The following is a 22,465-nucleotide window of genomic DNA, read 5'->3' as shown; positions in this document are numbered from 1 at the left end:
CACACAGAACTTTCTATTAATATTGCTTTGTCATGTGGATTAACTTTCACAAAGCAATACCTAATGAGAAGAAACAGGAAGCACAGTAAAGAGACCCACTGGCCATTCTCAGAGACTTCCTTGCACCTACTCTTTCAGTAGCACTTTGGTCGAGACCAGACCACTTTCTAAGTTAACTGCATGGATAAGTTTAACTGAGCTCTCTGACAGTGATCTCCACAAGACATCATTCAGTACACTAACACAGTTCCTGAAAGAGGTGATAGAAGGAGTCACTGGTAACATCAAACAAAGCCCCTTCAGATCCACTGATCTCACTGGCACTGACAACATGGTGCCTCATGAGGGGGATAAAGCAGCCAACCCCCTTTTCAACGCCAAAGATCCCACTGCACTCCCCACTGCCTAGACCGACCAGCCAGATTCCGCACTCCCGAAATCACTAGTATATTATAGCACTGTCTGGCAAACCTGATCAAGACTCCAGGATCCACATAACAATTGTCTTTGTCACAGCTATAGTGCCTCCCTGGGATAGCAGTGGATGATCACAAAAAATTGTCAGAGTGTATCCCCGAGTCAACTCTGATAAGTACCTACGGATAAACTAACCAAGCTGTGGGTTAACTTGCAGCTATCAACTTTTATTGGGAATAACTGCTGGAGATCGAGCAGAATGGAGAACTTCCATTAGGAAACCAAGACCGACGCTTGCAAGCGTGCTAGAGCCTTAATAAACGAACGAGTGAACGAACTGGAAATAGCTTAAGAACAGATATAAAACTGACTTGCCACATCTGTCGTGATGGCATCTTATACTCTAGCTGTTTGGGAACTAATGATAGTTTATCTTTGATACCGTATAAGAATGTATATAATTGCACAGTAAAAACACAAACAAGGCTAGATTATAATTTCATACTGTCCTTCCAGCTAGGTCTTCCCTGTGCAAGTTTGTGCTTAAATTACACCTACTTGTTTACATCTTTTTTAGTTTTTCAGCAAGAGTCCAATGGTGTTTCCTTGCCCGTCCATATGATGGGCCACTGAGCATATATCCCTCTCTTCTTTAGCAGTTACCAGACTGAGAAGTTCCTGGCGGGCTGTGGCCACTGCCGGGAACACCTGCGTTTTTGTCCACACGGCAGACCGGACAGTGGTTGGGCAGTCGAAGTCTGGTAGTGGACAGAGTAGGCGCTTGGAGGAACTGAGTGCCATATGACAATATGGGTTACAGCAAAAACCGTCATAGGGCACTTAAAGCTAACAGTACAGGATTGTGTGAAACGTGATTTGGTAACAATTTTTGCCCATCGGGCGCTGCCTACTTGTGTGGACGGGAATTAAGGCACACAAAAGCCGCCCTTTACATCAATGCTCGACCATCCAAAATCAATCTGCGTCATCAGTCACATACTGTAAGAGGCCCTGTTCTCATTCAGTCACTTCAAGTTAAAAGTGTCAACAAGTTCAGATATAATGATAAGGACCCTATTTATCATCTGAGGCTTAAAACTGTCGTCAATAGCTGATATTTCTTCTCAGTTCCTGATTCATAGACAACTACCTCCCTCAAAGAGTTTACCCTGTCCACGGATACTCATACCTGGTTTTGTGAATGCCAGAGCTGCCCAGTTATCCCTTCACCATCTGTCAGATTACATTACTGCAACACCATCACATCATACATTCCAAATGTCCTTGAAATTTTTCTGCTCTTATATTTCCTTGTGTTATTTTTTCACATGTTTCCCATTTTACACAACTGTTTGGGCTGGATCGTGGTTCGGCAATATATCCATATCATAGATATCTGACATTTTTTTCTGCATAACTGGACTTTGATGTCAGTATTCATACATTAATAGACTAATTCTGGTAAAATAATGCTCTCTCTCTCTCTCTCTCTCTCTCTCTCTCTCTCTCTGTAACTGAGTAAATATATATCTGTACACACACTTGCATATGAATATGTCGTCCTTTTCCAGATAAGGAAAAGTTCAAGATCCATAACGGTCGTGGTGGTGGGTGACGACCCAGCCTTCCTTGCCGCCTTCGCCGAGTGGTCTTTCAAGGGCCGCCTCCAGGTGTGGTCAACAAGGTTCCTTGTCCTCACCAGCCTCTCTCTCAACCGCCTCCTACACTTGCGCAGCACCCTGGCAAAGACCAACTCCATGCTTATCATCATAAACCATAAGCCCTCTCCTATGTAAGTCTTTTGTCGTACATACTATATTGCATGCAATACTTATGCATGGTTCTCAAATTCCTGATCATTAATTGCAGCAGAACACATTATGCATGACTTGATCGTAGCAGAAACCATTATATATGACGATAAGAGCTCTACCCGTGTTACCACCTTGGGTCACAAGCACAAGATATAAATACAAGTTGTTTATTGGCTATCATGTGAAGATGTGTGCTGTAGGTTAGCCAATAAAGTGAAGGTCAATAATTAGGGTTGAAAAATGGGTGAGTTGGATGGAAAGGTGTGTGTGAGATAGCATGAGTGTGGTGGTGGTGCTTACAATGGCAGCAGTATGCCCTTTGAAGACGGGAATATATATGAAGATGACAAATGCAGGGAATGTTAGTTATCTCATACACCGTCGATGTTAAGAGTGGTGTTTGAGTAGGAAAATTGAAGCCATTTCACGATGGGATCTCAGCACCCGAACAGCCGGAAAGTTTTTCCATGGTACATAAGTTTGCACTTCCATTTGTGATTTGACGCAAATTCAGGATATACAACTCACAAACAAAGCCAGCCAGCCAACCTCACAACTGAAAAAATTACCAATCCGCTCCCTTCGCAATGTGGGTGATAGAATGAGTCATGATTGGAATAGATTATGCCCGAAGAGCTGGATGACGGTGGTGGGGAAACAGGGTGGTGCACACTAACTACAAAAATGAAGCACACATAGCTTCCATGTACCTCATGTCTTAAGACACAGGTGACAAATCGTGGTAAACGAGTGCACGAAACATCACAACCTGTGTCGAGAAACGAAACGACTGAACATGATTGAAGATAATAATGAATGAGATCAAGGATCCAGTGATTTTTTTCTTATATTTCTTAAATGCACTAAACTGTGAATCAAGAGGAAAGAGACGTTTTATTAGGGGGAAGGACAAATTTTGTGAGTGTTTGTTTGGAAAAGATGCAAGAAGGAGCATTGCAAAGTGGGCTATTCTTTGAGTGATTCTAAGAAGTTCCTAGGCTCTTCTTAGAAGTTATGGACTACATCACTGGGCATTCCGATGTTAACCTCTTGATTCCCGTGACGCACAGTATTATAGTAGTATATTCACACCACCTACTGAAGGTAGTTTAGGAGATAAACATCAGACTGGAGGTCTTATTAACATAAAGGTAATTGCCACTGGCATTTCCGTAATCATCCATCATCCAATCCTACGTTGCCCCATGAGGAGCGTAGGAGCCCGGGGCTAGGCAGTTGGTCCTAACATTTAAGATGAGAGTGACCAGCCTCACTCATCCCTGAGTGGCATTACGTGAGAAATAAACCCCAACCTTCCCTTGGATATAAACCTTCACTGGCTCAATACGACTGGAGCATAATAATTACCCACTAAACCACCAGGCGCCAAAATTTGGTTATATGGTTACCACCCAGCGTAGTAAATTGTTTCCTGGTGTACAGGAAACCATTTGGCTTGTCACTCAGTGTAGAGCCACCCACGGGCAGAAGGAAGAGGAAAGAATGAAGGAATAAAACACAGTAATTAACCTATAAAATCCTTTGACGTATTATAATAGTACACTCACATTACCGCCAGACAGTTGCTTAGGAGATACACATGATATTGGAGGGCTTCATAACATGAAGAATATCGTCTGATTATTGACAGAGCAGAATACAAAAGACGCCACAGCATAGTATTGATTAACTTTTCATTATTGTCTATGCTCGTTTTCTGATATCTGTCTACTCTGTATTCTAAATGGACATCTTGAACGGGATTGAGGAAAATAATAAGATAGATTCATTATGCCTAAAGGATAAAGTCATCACCTCACCCTTTAACTGCAAATTGTCAGAGGATTTAACAATACTCAAGGAAAAGATATACACACCCAAAACGTAAAAAAAAAAAACTATCAAGATTCCTGTGCTAAAGCATAAAAAAAAATAATAATAATTATTGCAGCTTTTGCTTTTCTATTGCCAGACACCTTAATCTCGCAAGGGATGAACAGAAACAAATCACCTCCACTTCGCCTTTTCTTTTTACTGTTTAGTTGCCATCCCGCTAATTTACATACCCCACTCATATAACTATGTCTTACATCCCCTCGCCCTCTTCAGCTAAGACAAAATTCTGTTCAGCTTACGGAACCTCACCACAGCCAATGAATTAATTATTTGTATTTACTTTCAAAGGTGCAGCGTGTTGGTGGAGTTGCCCTACAGCTCGGGAGACTCACCTCCACAGAAGGTTGCCTGGTGGACTCCTTCACGTGGTCTCACTCACACCTTCCTCCTCCCACTTTTTCCCGACAAGTTTTACAGGTAAGCGTATTGAGTGCGTTCTCTCCATCACCAGGCTTTTACCTAAATTAGAGAAGAAACTACCATCAGCTGATTTTAGTAACAAACATCACCTATTCAATACGCTGAAGTCTTTTTGTTCTTAATTCCGTCAGGCAAATTTATACATCTTACGGTACCCATTTTGCTGTAAAGAGGCCAGTGAAATAGCTATAATCGACCCTTCTGCGACGAACCTTCAGATTTCTCCTAAACAGCATAAATACGCATGGGGATGAGTAAGTGAATAATTTAATAAAAACTGGCAGCAAAACTGCCAGGTTCTTTTATAAAGGATAATTGTGAAAATGGCGACAATATAAAGAACAAAAGTCTATAATACCGTAAGATAAAGGGGTAAAAGTAAAACACTGAAACCATTAAAAATTAAATCTTATGAAGGAATTTCGGTGCCACCACAAAGAAGAATGTTCCTTCTCCCATAGCATAGGCATCATCTTCAAGCACCTATGAAAGATGGTACAATCCCTCACCCGCTTTGTGCTTCGAGCCGTCTGGAGATAGCAAGAATAAACTACAAATAGATGTCATCATTGTGAACGTGCTATAACAAAATGGTCAGGTTTTATCAAATAAACTTAACCCACCGCATCCCGGCAGATATTTCACCACTGACCCCCCCACTCCTGGCAGATTTTGGATTTTTTTTTTTTTTTTCCTCAACCCTCTGCATTTTGTGAGATACAGTGGCAAATCACAGAAAAAGTGCTCACCTAAGCTTAGAAATGGGCAATACAGGTGACCCTTTAAACACCTGGTACTGTTTTCTCTGGAGCCACGCTGCAGGTGTCGCATTTTCTATGGTTGCAGTAACTATTGCAAACCACTCAGAATAGGTAGATAATTGTTCATTTGGTACAAATTTATATGTAGTACACGATATAAGGTTTTCATACAATAATATAGGTCATATAAGCATTGTTTCACTCACTGAACACATCAACATACCGCACCTTCCTTGGCGACGTTACCTCCTCATCACTTCATCTTGTTTCTTCTTCTGGTGCCACGTATTCATTCTTCTCCACATCGTCAACGATTGGGGAATCACTCTTGCCTTGAATTTCGTACCGTGGTGTGACATGTCTTTACTGACCAGGTCGCCGCTTACAGGTAAGTTGCTAAGACAATGGCGTGCTTCATGCAGGGTAAAGCAGTGTTGCCACCTGGTGGAGGGTAGAGGAAGGTCTCCTGCGTATGCAGGAAAAATCACGTGCGATTTGCAAGTGACGGACCTCGCAATTGAAAATTTAGTGATACGTTGACGGGATTCACCGTAACAAAACGTTGTGACATACCCATATGTCAACAGGATGCCTCTGGTTAAAATCATTAATGAATAACCATTAGACATCATCTTGTCACTAAAGACGTATTCCTTCAGTTTAGCGACTTTTTTCTTCATTAAGGCATCTGAGATCTCTTTGTACTGTGTTTAACAAAGTGGAAGGCAAAGTTGTGGAAAAAATGGAATAGGGAAGAACTCTTGTGTAAAATAATATGAATCCAATTTTGAAGAAGTTTTTTATGCAGCCGGAGGTCAGTAGTTCAGATTATATATGTGAGAAATTGGTAACGGGTTCAAAGGGGAATGTTAGGAAATTAAAAACTGAAATCCTTTATAAAACTAGTAACCTATAGGCATAAATATGAGACATACAAATCAAACAGGTGAAAAGAATTTAAAGATAGATAAGGAGTTGGCAACACTTGTTTGGACATGACAAACACTGATCATTTCACTTAATGGCTTTTGCACAGCAGAGCCATAAATCCAAGTCTTCCCCTGCAGATTGTCAAATGGTCCTCGTCTGCTGGTGGCTCATGTTCCAAATTCGGTGTTCAAAACAAAGGAGGCCAATGACCCAGATGCCCCTGGGGGGAAGCGGGTCATCATGTTGAGCCCCAGAGCCACATTGCTTGAAACTGTTTCAAAGGCTATGAACTTCACGTAAGAGATCTGACTTGCAATCAAGTGTATGTGAGCAAGTGTCAGTGTGACGGTGACTGTGCTGCGTGTTTCAGTGTATGAGCGAGAATATGGGCGTGAGCCTGAGTGTGACTGTGCATGTGACCATAAGAGTGTGTGTGTGTGTGTGTGTGTGTGTGTGTGTGTGTGTGTGTGTGTGTGTGTGTTTCAAAAAATGGCATGAGTCCATTATCATATTCCTAAAGAAATACGTAAATGTTATAGATGGTGGTACAGTCGTCAGCACAAATTCGCCGCAAGCCTGCTCGTGTGATGTGCTTGTTTTGTCTGGCAAGAGTGTATAGGAACTAGTTGCCACACAGGCTTTTATATGCTTTAAAGACGTGTTTGTAAGAATTTGTGCTATAAATCGCCCAGAATGCAATAGTCTTTATATCTGATTAGCATAAAAATGAGCAAAAGACGACAGAAGAATGTTGTAGAGTGATAAAACTTCTGCTCTCTCCCTCGTACCCACTCCATGTCCCTCCCAACCCTACCTCTCAACCCCCCCCCCATGTTCCTTCATTTTCACTCCCCTCTCTCCGCACCCTGTCTACCTTAACCACGGCGCAGATCTACGTAATGAACTGCACTCTTCTCCATTTCTTGTCTCTTCCTGTAACGTTTTAGCTCCTTACATTCGAGAGTATCGTGCCATGCCTCAGTCTTTTTCACCCATTCTTTACTCCGAACGTGATGCAATAGTTCGAAACATGGGTTCTGATCCTGCTTCATGAATCAGTGAACAGTATGAGGAGGATGGGAACATTTTCCTTGGAACGAGAGAGAGAGAGAGAGAGAGAGAGAGAGAGAGAGAGAGAGAGAGGACGTAGGAGGAATGGGCACAAATGTTTGTTTTATTTCGCCTACTGAAATAATAGCCACCAACTGCCAGGCTCACTAAACACACACACACACACACACACACACACACACACACACACACACACACACACACACACACACACACACACACACACACAGTAAGGAATACATCACAAGAACGAGACCTCAAACGTTTCAGTATCTAGCGGCTGTTGGTAGTGACAAGGGGTGGAGAAAAGAATGACAACTGGAATAAAAAGAGTGGGAATCAGACGGGGAGGGTGAGAATGGGATTAGAACTGGAAGGAATATTGGTAATTAGCCTTGGATACATTATATTAAAGCATTTCGAGCAATTGAGAAAAGGACAATATTGGTTTAGTAAACAGTCAAGAGAGAATTGTGATGCACCAGTCGAGTTAGTGCCGTGGATAAATGAATAAAGGTAGAGAGAGGTGGGAGAGGAGAAAGTGGAGAGGCATGAACGTGAGGGGGGAGTAGGAGGGGGAAGGAGGGGTGGGGGGACATCAGGAGAAGAAAGGGGGAGAGAGGGGAAGGGAGTTTAGACACGGTTATGAGGAATGTCAGAGTATTAAGCTCGTATGTCGTTTCATAACTTTGTCAACTCTTGCACTGTTTTTTATTAAATACTAATTAAATACGGTATACATAATATTGTACTCTAGCCAGCCACTAGTACCACTTTTAAAAAACACGTCGTTAAAGTGTATAAAAGTCTACGTGGCAACTAGTCCCCTTACACTGTTGCCAGACAAAAGGACTCACATCACACGAGTAGACTTGCAGCGAATTTATGCTGACGACTGTACATGAAAACACCCTCATATCAGAAGGTCGAACTGTTTCAGATACCTTTAACTTCAACAATTATATAAATGTAAAATGTCTTACATTTAGCGCTCACATTTGCTTTCTTATACCTAAACGCTGACAAGGAATCAGGTAAAAAATCATCATCATCATCATCATCATCATTGTCATTCCGATCCTAATTTCCACCAAAAAGTTGAGACGAAATAGTATTCAGAAACTACTGAACAAAAATAACAAAAGCAGAACCATCAAATCACATAGGCACTGAAATGAAAAACACAAGTATTGAGAGACTGAAACCTTTGAATTAAAAAATATACATTCTTGAGTTTCTATTTGTAAAAGAGTTTCAGATACACCTGTTAAATAGACATTCCCATGACAACCAAACTGATTATGTAATGCCATACTTTTGGTAAGTGTTTATTCTTACATACTTCCTCCCTCCAATTTGATCCTTTGTCAGTTTCTTCGTTTTCTCAGCTTCCTTATATCGTTTTCTTGCTTGGACACCCGCGCCGTCTAAATTGTTCGAAACATTGAGACAAACGTTTACCTACAGGTCAGAATCCTGATGCCGAACATGCAGCAAACATGTCCATAACAATGTTTCACGACAAATTTCGTGGCAACAGCTTCAGCATGTTCGAAGCTGACATGCAGTCTACACAGACACGTCTGTAGTAGAGCTTCCATTATACTGGCGGAAGAAATTCTGTTGCTTGCTGAAGCTGTCTCAATGGTGATTTGTAGGCAAGAAGCAATAGTCTGGGCGAATATTAAGTATGCCCATCACGAAGTGGTAGGAGTGGGCAAAGACACAGTGTAATCAGTGATATAATACATGACGATACTGGACTTGTGCTGCACAGGTAAGTAAGAGTGGGTTATTCAGATTTTTTTAACGGAAATTCAGCATCTAATGTAGCGATTGGATTATATTTTTTTTTGCAGAAAGCTCTGGTTTATGAAGCAGACGATGAACCCCTACAAACGTCCTCTGAATCCTGCCATGATTTTCTCTATATTTACACTGTCATGCACCGAACCTGCCCTATCAAAATATCGATTTTATTTATGACATCGGCACGTTCCACCCAAAATATGTCACTGATGTTGTTCCATGTGTCTAGTTTCTTAATCTCGTGTTTGTATTCTGAGTCTGTCAGAGCTAAGAACACATGATGTGCTTAAAGTCCTGTTAATCATGATACCTGGTCCCTGGCCCACTTCATGATTATGAGGCAATCCCTCCCCCCACCACCAGCTGTGGTCCTTAGTTAACTATCTGGCCAGCTACTTTCATGTCCAGTGCAGGAAACTTCCACGCTAGGGCTACCAACATGCTTCCAAACGACTTTATGAACATGTCCATGACAATGGTGCTTCGAACATACATGCAAATTTAATCAAGACAATTTTTCGTACATGTTCCATGCACATGTGTCGAGCACGGGTATCTGGGTCCACATTTACTATATTCATTAAACTTCTTGGTGTTCGCTCCTCCTATGACCTTATCATATGGGTAAATGGTGAGTGCCCCTACCTATCGCCTAAGAGGCAATTGCGTAAGAAAACGGGTGTCGAACTCAAAATCATGAATTACCATTCAGTGTCTTTATAGCCTATCATTAACGCGGGGGCATGCGCGCGCGCGCGCACACACACACACACACACACACACACACACACACACACACACACACACACACACACACACACACACACACACACACACACACACACATATATATATATATATATATATATATATATATATATATAGATAGATATATATATATATAGATATATAGATATAGATACAACTATGATGTTAATGTGGAAATGGTGTTAGATTCGTTCCCTGTCACTAACGTTGCAGATACGACTACGTGATCCCCCCTGACAGAGCGTGGGGAGTGGAACAGCCTAACGGGTCCTGGACTGGCATGATCGGAATGTCAATGAGGGAAGTAGGTCCATTTACAACCTTGCATCATTATGTATCGGATGTGAATTAAGTAACTTTATCTCCTTTACATATTGCCATCTAATCAATTCATTGAAAGTTAGCTCGATTAAACTGGTAGTAGAGATGCGTACAGAGGCTGAAAGATAGACAGATAAATAGATAAAACTACCTGGGACAAAACAGACAAAAAGTCATAGGAGGCTGATTTTTAAAAAATGTAGTTAGGAAAATATGTGTGAGCTTGAGGTACCTGAGAGTATTGCACTTCAAATACAAATTAACTCTTTATTTCAGGAAGTGGACATCAGCCTTGGCCTCTTGGACATCACTTCCACGAGAGCGAAGGTAGTGGACTTCACCTTTCCCGTCGACACCATGTACAACAGGATGATCGTGGGTCTTGGCAAGCCGGAGGTGAACCCCTGGAGCTTCCTACTACCCCTGGGTTCTTGTGTTTGGGGAGCGCTTCTTACGGCTTTGTTGGGGGTCCTTGCAGTAATGACAATATTTCCCTCATGTCTACAAACCCAGGCTTGTCATTGTACAGGGCTAATGGTGAAGGCATCCAGCTGCGTTCGAGTGCTGTTACAACAAGGTAAGACCTGCAGCTTGTCTTATATGTTATTGTGGAAGTCGTCACTTTCAGGATAGTATTGCCTTTCTACCACCATATGTGGTCGTACAGTTCATTGGACTATTGATCCAGGCATCTAGATGCATTTGCTCGGTCATTTCCAACAAAGTTTTAACAAATATCTTATTACCTGCTGAATTGCATCAGGGTTTACCACTTCCGTGTCTTAATTATAACATCTCATTCCCAGCATTTAGTTTTGTTTTGATATCACGTGGTGGCAGGGATAAGAATGGTTATCTTGAATATCTATAATAATTTTCACACATATGTATGCAGTAGTGAATTAGTATAAAAAAAAAAAAAACTATTTCTACCACCAAATTATATTACTGAGAATCAGAGAAATCAGTCTTAAAAATACTGTCGGTATGGATTCGTAGGTAATATTGGTAGCTGTTATTCACACTGTACAGTGTCCTAAGATCAAAATTACAAAGAATTTGCTGCATAGTTCCTTAATGAGTTGCCAGACAGCCTTGGTTTATGGTTACTACTTAGCAGTGTAGCAGGACATAATTTGTGATAAAATTTATAGTAAAACAGCAAAAAGAGAACATTTCTAATTGCACTTCCTAAGCTGAGATATCATTTGCTTAAATAATAATGACATATCACGTAGGTTTGTCTGATGCCGATTGTTAACGGTTCAACTACATCACAGTGAATATACATGCAAATATTACCAATTTTTATTAGGTTCTTGATTTACAGTTTATGACAACCTCCTGCACTCTAAGGAATGTTGTCGCTGAAGGCCATGTAGAAAGATACATGCAAGCAAAAGAATATGTTAATGCATATATGGGGCAAAAATAATCTTAACCCGCCCCGTCCCGGAGACGTGAATTCACGTCCTCACACGATGTGCACTCATATCCCGGAGAAGTAAATTAATGCGGCAACATTGCAAGGTCCCTAATTTGTACAATTTTCAATTTTCGCGAGTGATTTCGCGAGTGATTTTTTTGGCACGTATACACGGAACACCTTCCTCTATTCCTCTACAAGATGCCAAGCAGGGACAATGCCTTACACCGCATAACTTCTCCTCCCCCCCCTGCACGCCATTATCTCCGCAATTCACCTGTTACCAGTGACCTGGCCAATAAAGACATTCAGGGCCAGAGTGATTCCCCAATCGATGACAATGTGGAGGTCAAAGTTTACATAGCATTAGAGGATGAAACAGAAATGATGATGAGGTAATGTGGGAAAAAAAGGTCATGAATGGTGATGAGTTAGTGAGTGAAACAATACTTATAATGCCTATATTACTGTTTGAAAACCAATATACTCTTGTACTACATATAAATTCGTACCAAGTAAATAAATAAATACTGTTTATGAGTGGATAAAATAGTTACCCTCCCATAGAATTCGTTTTCTTTGGTGCCAGCCTGTTAGAAAACCCAGTCAGGTAAGGAGGAACTCGTACCTGGATCGAGTATTTTAAACCTCAGGTGAGCGATTTCTCTATGAATTTCCGATGTTTCTCAGTAAAAGCGAATGTTTGAGCCTAAAAAAAATAGGGTCCAAAAATGTCGGAACTGTGGCGTACCACTGCCCAGAAAACGTCGGGATGGGACGGGTTAATAAGTATGATTACACAAGCAGTAAACAAACACAATACCACATGAGAGAACTATCAGAATGAAGTCCTATCTAAGTAATACCTTAATTTAGAATAAATCCATGTGCATATTTCAGATGTCAGCCCTGTCAGGACATGGTGGGTTTGGGAGCGTGTGGTATTGGGCGTGTGGATGTTGACAACTGTGGTGCTGACACGTAGCTATGCAGGCAACCTGGTGTCCCTCCTGGCCGTCAGATACATCCCAATGCCCATACAGTCTCTCAGGGACGTGGTTGATAATCCTTTTACATTTTTAGTGCAGGAGGGAACTAGGCAGGCTTACATTATTCAGGTTAGTATATACCCCATGAAGGCTCGTATAGTAGCACATAACGTCATTGGGCATTGATTTATTTCTTGGCTCTCTCAATCAGTGGACCTACTGCGACTATGGCAAGACGCGGGCATATTCTGAGGTAAATTGTCTTATGATGAAGGCCAAGATAAAGCGAGAAAATTAAGCGTATTCCATATCAATAGGTCATGTTCTGAGCAAGCTGTTCCTCAATACAAGAGTTAGGGGACAATGAGAAGCCATATGCGAAGAACCTGAACAGATTATACAGGTTATTCTTCCAGTTTTAAAATGTACTTACACTGCCCGGGAATTTAGGTCACAGTATATCTGGTTCTGGGGTAACTGTAGAAAGGATAAATAGCACTTTAATACATTCATTCCCATACTTCCAGACCGTTAAGACTGGTGCTTTCCAATGACATAAATACAAGAGCAAGCACGTCGCTTAACAATATGTACAGTTCTACCTTAGTGAAGGTGGGCCCTGTAAGTACAACCTTTAAGACAATCATTTTGCCACCTGCAGACGGCTGAGAGTGGCGTTTTCCGCGACATAAATAATCTACAGAAGGAAGGTAGATTTCAAACCTTCGACTCCGCTGAGCTGACGAAGAACCTAGATGTGAAAGTGAGGAGTGGGTACCACACACTAACAAATGTGGAGGAGGTGACCAAGATGATGATGGCACAGGACTTCTCAGTGACAGGTGGGTTAGAGAGAGAGAGAGAGAGAGAGAGAGAGAGTGTCTGTAATTTGCCCTTACACTAATATATCTATGAGAGCTGATGGGAGTGTCATGTACCTCAGAACACCCACACAATGTCTAGGGACTCACCTAAAATGCAAAAAGTGGCTCATCAATATCAAGAACAAACAACAAAAAAGGCCATCTTATTTAGCTTACTTGCCGTAGAATAGAACCTTCACATTTTCTTTTTATTATATGTTGTAAGACGTCAGACAATGTTCAGGTTGACCTTGGCCTGGAAATGTACTTGTGATACTTTGTTATTTACGATGAAGAAAATGGACCCCACAATAAGGGGAGGTTGTGAGCGAATTTTCGACCAAAGTTTGGTTCCTTTGTGCCTAAGTGCTCTGTCTGTGACTGGTCCACATATTTAGATATATGTTACTGTCATATTTCAGTTATAAGCAGGTGTTCTTGCCCTATTTCCCACATGAGTCGTGGGAGGCGAGTGTCCAGCCGTACGCGATGGAGAGTAAAAAGAATTGAAATGGGTCTCTTGCTTCAAATACTTTTCTCTTAGGTACCCCTATGACGTTTTCCTTGACGTGTGAATCGGTGAAGACAAAGTTACAAAGCAGCTGCCAGTGAGTCATGTGATTTAGTGTTGGTAGGGTAAAATTTAGGTTGGACGGATAATTATTTCATCTCTATCGATATATTGGTGAATATAAATGTGCTGATGATTACCAAAGCTTCCAAGATGAGACTGGAGTACCTGCAATGTGGCTGTAGGGTACCATATAGAGCTTAAAGAAGGCTGCCAAATGAGCAGAGGCTGGAAGCACGGCACCGCCAGGTGAGTTGGTATATTATATAGGTTTGTTTTCATAAATAAATCGGATACCGTGGAATGTAGACTAGTCTTTATTTTATTTATTATTATTATTTTTTTTGCATTGAAGAACGTTTCATAGGCATGAAGGTAAGAAAACCTCAGTAGATATCCTGGTGGGGGTGATGCCAAGTCAGGTGGCAGGTCTGGTAGCAGGTCTTGTACCTGAGCCTACAGGTGACTTGTAACATGATACAAACTAGCCTTTACATATATATATATATATAGCCTTTACATATATATATATATATATATATATATATATATATATATATATATATATATATATATATATATATATATATGTCCCCTGTGGCGGGGGGGACACAACCTGGCCGCACTATGGGGTGGTGCTACTACTCTGCGGCCGGGTTGTGTTAGGAAGAATACTGCCACCGTATTCCCTGCGTGTCGTAAAAGGCGACTAAAAGGGGCGGGGTGAGGGACTAGGGACCCCTCCTCTGTTTTTTAGTTCCTAAAAAGAGACAGGCCAGAGAAAGGGACGGGGGATGGAGTTATCCCCGTACCCTGAAGATTGGGTCTATGAATGTGCGTGGATGTAGTACAACTGAGGCTAAAAGGGAGGAGACTGGGAGAATGTTTGTGAGAAGAAAGTTGGATGTGTTAGCTTTGAGTGAAACGAAGATGAAAGGGAAGGGGGAATCTATGTTTGGAAGTGTGAATGGAAGATTGTCAGGTGTTGATAGAGGAAGGGCAAGAGAAGGTGTGGCCTTGTTAGTGAGTCCGGAAGTACAGCAGTGTGTGATTGAATGGAAGGAGGTGTCATCGAGACTGATGTGGGTGAAAGTGAAATTTGAACGTGAGTTGTGGGTGTTTGTGAGTGCATATGGGCCTGGTAGTGAAAGGGATGAACAAGAGAGGGAGTCTTTCTGGAATGATGTTGATGAGTGTCTGCAGAGTTTTGGAGCGAATGTGAATGTGGTAATGATGGGAGATCTGAATGCTAGAGTGGGAAATGTAGCAGTTGAAGGCGTAGTTGGTATGCATGGTGTGCCTGGAAGAAATGAAAATGGGGAACGAATGATAGCGATGTGTGTTGAGCGAGAGATGGTGATTGGGAATACGCTGTTTGAGAAGAAACATATTTATAAGTATACATGGGTGAGACAGGAGGGTGGAAGGGTTGTTGATAGAGCCTTGATGGACTATGTGGTTGTGTCTAGGAATGTAATAGGAAGATTGTTGGATGTGAGAGTTCTGAGAGGGGAGGGTGGAGGTATGTCTGACCACTACCTGGTGGAGGGAAAGTTAAGAGTAGGTAAGAGATGGGTGAGAGCTAGGAGGGTTAGGTGTGGCAGGGAGGTTTTGAAAGTGAGTGAGTTGGATAAAAGAGAGAAAAAGATAGAGTATCAGGAGAAATTGAAAGATGAGTGGAACGCAGTGAAAGATCGGGAAAATGGCAGTGTGGAGGAGGAATGGCAGTTGTTTAAGAGTGCTGTGGTGGGGCATGCAGAAGAGGTGTGTGGTGTGAGACGTGTGGGTGGTGGTGTAAGAAAAGGAAGTGAATGGTGGTGCGAGGAAGTAAGTATGGCTGTGGCTGAGAAGAGACGTGCATATGAAGTGTGGCTGCAGAGGAAGGATGAGATGTCATATGAAAGGTATAAGGAAAAGAGGAATAGAGCGAGAAGGGCTGTGCGTGATGCTAAAGTGGCAGCAGATGAGAGGTGGGGTAGGCGGCTGACAGAGAATTTTCAACAGAATAAGAAAATGTTTTGGAAGGAGGTGAAAAGGGTGCGAAAGGGAGAGTCTGGGAAGGAAGAACGAGTAAAAGCAGAGGATGGAAGGATGTTAATTGAGATGGATGCAGTAAGGAAGAGATGGGCAGAGTATTTTGAAAGATTGTTAAATGTAGAGGAGGAAAACGTGGCTGAGATTGTGGCAGATAGAAGGGTGCAAGGAATAAATGTGTTGGGTGAGTTGAATGATTCTTTGATCACGAAGGAGGAAGTGGAGAAAGCAGTAAAGGAGATGAAAACAGGGAAAGCTGCAGGTATGGATGGGTGTGCTGTGGAATGCCTGGAGGGTGGTGGAGTGACTATTGTTGACTGGTTAGTAAGATTATTGAATGTGTGCTTTGAGAAAGGTATGGTGCCAATTGACTGGGCAAGTGCTTGTGTGGTCCCGTTGTATAAAGGCATGGGTGATAAGTATGAATGTACTAGCTTTAGGGGTATAAGTCTGTTGAGTGTTGTAGGTAAAGTGTATGGTAGAGTGTTAATTATGAGAGTTAGAGAGGGTACAGAGGGAGTGATTAGTGATGAGCAGTGTGGCTTTAGGAGAGGGAGGGGATGCGTTGATCAGGTGTTTGCTGTGAGACAAGTGTGTGAAAAGTATTTAGCGAAAGGCAGGGATGTGTTTTGGGCATTTATGGATTTAGAGAAAGTGTATGATAGAATTGATAGGGAGGCTTTGTGGACTGTTTTAAGATTGTATGGACTTGATGGTAGGTTACTAAAAGGGGTGAAAAGTTTTTATGTAAATAGTAGAGTGTGTGTAAGAGTGGGAAATGCTGTGAGTGATTGGTTTCCCGTGAGAGTGGGGCTGCGACAGGGATGTGTGATGTCGCCTTGGTTGTTTAATATTTACATGGATGGTGTTGTAAGGGAGGTGAATGCAAGAGATTTAGGTGGTCTGAGTCTGGTAAATGTTGATGGAGGAGAGTGGAATCTGAAGCAGCTGCTGTTTGCAGATGGTACTGCACTGGTGACTGATTCAGAGGAGAGATTGAGACAGTTGGTAGAGGAGTTTGGAAGGGTGTGTGAAAGGAGGAAATTGAAAGTAAATGAGAATAAGAGTAAAGTGATGAAGTGTACGAGGTTGATAGATGGTAGGGGGATGAATATAGTTTTGAATGGTGAGTTGCTTGAGGAGGTAGATTGTTTTAAATATCAAGGGTCACATGTTGCTGTGGATGGAAGAATAGATGCAGAAGTGAATTTTAGAATAAATGAAGTAGGAAAGGTGCTGGGAGGAATGAAAAAAGTGTTTAAATGTCGTTTGCTTAGATTGGATGTAAAGAGAAGGCTGTATGAGGGTGTTGTGGTACCGACTGCGTTATATGGGGCTGAAACATGGAATATGGGTGTAGCAGAGAGGAAAAGTTTGAATGTAATGGAGATGAGATGTCTGAGGAGTATGTGTGGAGTGACGCGTATGGATCGAGTGCGAAATGATGAAGTGCAAAGGAGAACTGGAGTTGTTCGGGAGATGGCTGGTAGAGTTGAGCAGAGGGTGTTGCAATGGTTTGGGCATATGGAGAGAATGGATAAGGAGCGACAGAAAAAGATAACTAGATCTGATGTGAGAGGTGTAAGACTGAGAGGAAGACCACGAATAGGATGGATGGACAGTGTGAAGAGAGCGCTGGATGCGAGAGGGATGTCTGTTGAGCAAGGAAGAGTGGCTGTGCGTGACAGAAATAAATGGAGAGAAATTGTGAATGAATAAGTGATGACGCAGCCCTGAGGGATATTCTCCCGCATTTGGTCTGATCAGCTAGTCAGGTCAGGTGCGGGTAAGGGGATGGGTCTGTTATGATGTGGCAGGGGTAAACCAGTTCTGCTGTCGGGCCCTGCTGTGGATGTCACTGCTTGCATTGCGCAGTTGACCCTTGTGCAGTGTGATGCGGTGAGGATCTGTCTGTTCTCCCCTTTGGGGCTAAGATGCGAATGAATGTGTTTGAATGGATGAGTAAATGGAGAGTGAGTCGTCCTGTCTCGGCTACCTCCCTTTCCTTGGGGGAAGCAGCCTAGGTATATAGATATAGATATATATATATATATAGCCTTTACATATATATATATATATATATATATATATATATATATATATATATATATATTCACAGAATAACGTTTGATGGGCATCGAGGTGTGAAAAACTTGGTATATACAGTGTATCTCGGTGGTGGTGATGGAGTGTCTTGTGGTATTTCTGCCACTTTACCTGAGCCTACAGGTGACTTGTAAATAGCATAATAAAGACTAGTCTATATATATATATATATATATATATATATATATATATATATATATATATATATATATATATATATATATATATATATAATTTTTTTTGCATAGAAGGACGTTTGATAAGCAGAAAGATGAGAAAAACTTGGTGTACTGTATATCTGGTTCTAGTGCCACTGTACCAGAGTTACAGTATTGCAAAGTATTCCAAATTTCAAATGGCCATACTGTAAAAGTGCACAAATTTGCACATTATCAGTACTTTTTCGGATAGTTCTTGACGGATTTTCATCAGTAAAAAGGCATTTTGATCAGCATGTTATGCTGCATAGTTTGTTAGGAAGGGTTTTTGGATAAGTTCAATATTTTCTGCTCTATTTGCATAATTGTGTTGGTTGCTTTCATACTTGAGATTTTCTAATTTTACATCATGAATATAGTGTTATAAGTAAACACGCTTCCTGTCGTTTTGTTCTCCTGGAAATTCTGAACAAAATAATGCCTGAATGGTAGAGATTGATCACAAAATAAGGGAGAGTACAGAAAGTGTTAACATGTAGTTGCAGTTACTCACAGCCCTCCCGTGAGACGTTAGACAATTTTCAGGTTGACCTTGACCTGGAAATGTACTTGTGATCTTTTGTTAGTTACGATTAGGAAAATGGACCCCATAATAAAAGAACTTTAGTCAGCATTATTCCGAGACAATGTTTGGTGGTTTCAGTGACAGTTCAGCTTGTATTTTGTTGACCAGGATTAGATTTTTTAACATCCAGTATTTTACGATAATATATTTCATATATCACAGGATCGCTGACACATTTACCGGAAAGATCATAATTTATTGTGTACGCATGGCACTAATTTTGGTTATATTTAACTATATTCTTGGTGTCAACAGGAAAGTGTGACTTCTATCTAGCACGTGAGGAGTTCCTAACATCGATGCTTGCCATGACTGGGCCAAAAGACAGTCCGCTCATCAACGCTGTCAGCCGCAGGTCAGCTACCATACATCAGTTTTATATGCTTGGTCTCCTAAGCTACTTCTGAGGTGATTAAGATTATCCGGCTTTATCAATATTAATATTTAAAAAGGTTATTTGGATGAATAGATTATCAATTAGCTAGTCTGTTTCTACCATAACTTGGCCAAAAATTGCCATCTCTGCCTTTTGAATACGGTCTTGTAATAGCTGCATATCACTAGAATCGTGCTGCTCATGAAGAAGTAGTTACGTAAAGAAAGCTACAAAAGGACGAAAATCTGGGCCAAGTTAATTTGAAAGGTTTATGGTAACATTCATAATCACGTGTTTCCAGGATCATAACAGTGAGAGAAGCAGGTATCTACGACCACTGGATCAACAGCTACACCCCCAACATGACCACCTGCCTCAACCCACCCACAACCATGGCCGTCAGATCCTCACTCAGCCTATCCAATATATGGGTAACTTCCTCACTGTGCTTTAGTGAGCCATACTTTCTACTTATCCATCCATCTATCTATCTATTTATCATTCCATCCATTGATCGAACCCACGTATCCATCCATCAACGTCTCTCTCTCTCTCTCTCTCTCTCTCTCTCTCTCTCTCTCTGCGCATCTATCTGTCTGTCTTTCTATATATTCAAATAAATTAAATGAACCGGTAATCCCTGTACGAAATATGTTGCAGTTTCATAAAAGTATATTCTCTGACATTGCAGGGAACACTGGTGGTTTACGTGGCTGGCCTGGCAATTAGTTTTCACGTGTTCTGCTTCGAGCTCATCTACTCACACCTCCGGTAATGTGTCCGTGATGAAGGATGTGAGGCCGTTGGAGTGGCAGAGTTGAATCAGTTATCCACCGGTGTTTGGGGTTTATATTGCAAGTTACTGACCGGGTTGTGTACTAGATGTTTTGGTGACTAAATTACTAACGTTGTGAGACCGAGTTTATAAGGAAAATAAATAAAACTTCAATTTCTTCAGTTTAAGCGACATTTTTATATAATTTTTGTTGTTAATGAAATTTTTGTGAGAGAAGGATGATATCGAGTTGGACTGGACACATTCTGAAACACTTGTAAGCTGAAAGAAACCGTCTTGAAATGGCAAAGACAAAATAAGAAAGGTATCAACGTATTTAAACAATTTATATTTCATCCTTGCTACAGACGATTCATTTAGATTATAACAAACTTTTCGAAGTGAAGTGGATTAAATATGACCTTCATTCACCACAATATCTCCAGCACGTCTCCCTGACGCTGCATTAAATCATCTAATGATAGCAGGACTATAATAGAATACAATGTCACCGGACTGAAAGAGTTAAAAGCTAATCGGCGTTGTTTGCAACCTCTTAAGTACACGAAATCCTGTATATTCTAAGCTACATTAAAAAAAAAAAAACATTAATACGGTAAAAGGATCCTTAATAAAGAATAGAATAAGATTTTTTTTATAATCCCTCCCAGACGAGAACTGTCTAAAGCTTTACAAAACTTACTCCACACAGCAAGGATCTACATGTCTACCTATCTATCTATCTATCTATCTATCTATTGCCAGACGCTCAATCCCGTCAGGGGTGACCACAAAGAAATCACCTTAAAGTCTCCATGTCCTATGCCATCCGGCTGTCCTCCTTCCAGCTCATAACCCCCTCTCTCATATATCTCTACATTCCATTCCCCCATCTTATCCCTGATCTCCCGCTCCTCCTCTCCCAAACCACTTCACTTGCATACACTCTTGTACTCAGTCTCTCATTCTTCATTGTCTTCATAGAGACAAAGGATACAGTGAAAAATATCGGTATGTTACTGTATTTCCTAATAAACCGAAAGTATTTTCCTCTCCAGCAAGGAAAGCCTTTGCGATGCTGCATGAAAGCGTCTGGAGAGGGAAAGAATAAACTGTAAAAGGTAATCGCATGCTGAACACTCAAACACTCTTGTACCTTTACTTGTTTTGCTTTGGCGAAAATTTAAGACATACTGTAACTACAGTACATTTGTAAATTTTCAATGATTTTGTATGTTTTCTTGTGTTGATTCATTGTATATAATGTTATTTTACCTGACTAATATGTTCAGAATATTGAAACACACACACACACACACACACACACACACACACACACACACACACACACACACACACACACACACACACACACACACACACAAATACGTACATTTGTAATATACTGAGCTCGCACAAACAGAGAGGATATTTTACATTACCGGTAGTCGACAAATTATGAAACAGATATTTAGGCAAAGAGTCTTAGCAAAACGACTTCTTGAAACAGAATCAGTGACTTCAAATATAAGCCTCTCTTCAAGCATCAGTTTGTTTATAAAGTAGTGTAGCAAAAATTAAATTTTTGTGTATATTCATTAACATTACAAAACCGAATAAATGGTTTGATTCTGCTGTTTTCCTAGGGCTAGGCTATTCATTATGTCTTTAAGTCATACAAAAGTTAAGATTCACTTTTCATTCATTCATTGCCAGACGCCATGTATCCCAAACGGGGTGGCCAAAGGCTTAGAGTTAACTGTTTTACAAGGAGGGGCACTAATCCTCCACCAACCCCACTTGACACGTAGGGAGAAAAAGTTAAGATAATCATTATAAATAAAGGTAATATTATTGACTGCATACATTTTATGCAGGCCAATTTTGTACATGGCTTCTTTCAATTAATAAGGAAAGAATATTTGTGTCGGTGTTTAAGGGTCGTGTAGTAAGTCGAGGCATCGTAACGCCTCTTCCTAAGCGATTTATTTTACTTATTATAACCAAAAAGTCTATACTGTGTTGTTTATATCGCTTTCAAAACCGACATGCTTTCCATCAACGACGTACAAGATTATGATGAGGTGTCAGGTGGTGAACAAATCGCTATGTAAAAGGAACTACTGAGCCAACAGGGTCACCTGGGCCCATATTCTCGTTAGGTAAGGAGGCTTCGTAACACCTCTTCCTTAACTATTCATTTTTGGATATGACTGCTTAAAACTCCTTTTGTATGCAGTTTATGCAGAATATCGGGTATTAGAAGGATTTGTATAACACAGAGAATGGTTTTAAAGTGTAATAGGCAAAATAAATTGCTTATGAAGAGGTGTTA

At 41.0% G+C, this 22,465-nt stretch overlaps 1 protein-coding gene across 1 annotated transcript; it reads left to right on the top strand.

The window, feature by feature from the left end:
* The first annotated feature begins 1,218 nt into the window (after positions 1-1,218).
* Positions 1,219-19,386, top strand: LOC145397163 (uncharacterized). Its single transcript, XM_080270360.1, has 8 exons — positions 1,219-1,296; positions 1,989-2,209; positions 6,376-6,534; positions 10,100-10,190; positions 10,484-10,634; positions 12,534-12,751; positions 13,284-13,464; positions 19,235-19,386. Exons 1-8 carry the CDS (start codon positions 1,219-1,221, stop codon positions 19,384-19,386), a joined length of 1,251 nt encoding a protein of 416 aa, XP_080126486.1.
* Positions 19,387-22,465: the final 3,079 nt, after the last annotated feature.

The sequence above is a fragment of the Coenobita brevimanus genome, chromosome 40, assembly GCF_032717465.1.
Source record: "Coenobita brevimanus isolate Jiangsu-jjx chromosome 40, ASM3271746v2, whole genome shotgun sequence".
Taxonomy (NCBI): domain Eukaryota; kingdom Metazoa; phylum Arthropoda; class Malacostraca; order Decapoda; family Coenobitidae; genus Coenobita; species Coenobita brevimanus.
Note: the sequence above shows the minus strand (reverse complement) of the source record. Positions and strands in the feature narration are given on the sequence as shown.

Excerpts from the sequence above, each read along its gene's own strand:
- LOC145397163 (XM_080270360.1), top strand. The coding sequence starts at position 1,219 with ATGACAATATGGGTTACAGCAAAAACCGTCATAGGGCACTTAAAGCTA. Across the intron at positions 2,210-6,375 it reads AACCATAAGCCCTCTCCTAT|ATTGTCAAATGGTCCTCGTC; the intron begins GTAAGTCTTTTG and ends CTTCCCCTGCAG. Across the intron at positions 6,535-10,099 it reads TCAAAGGCTATGAACTTCAC|ATACGACTACGTGATCCCCC; the intron begins GTAAGAGATCTG and ends CTAACGTTGCAG.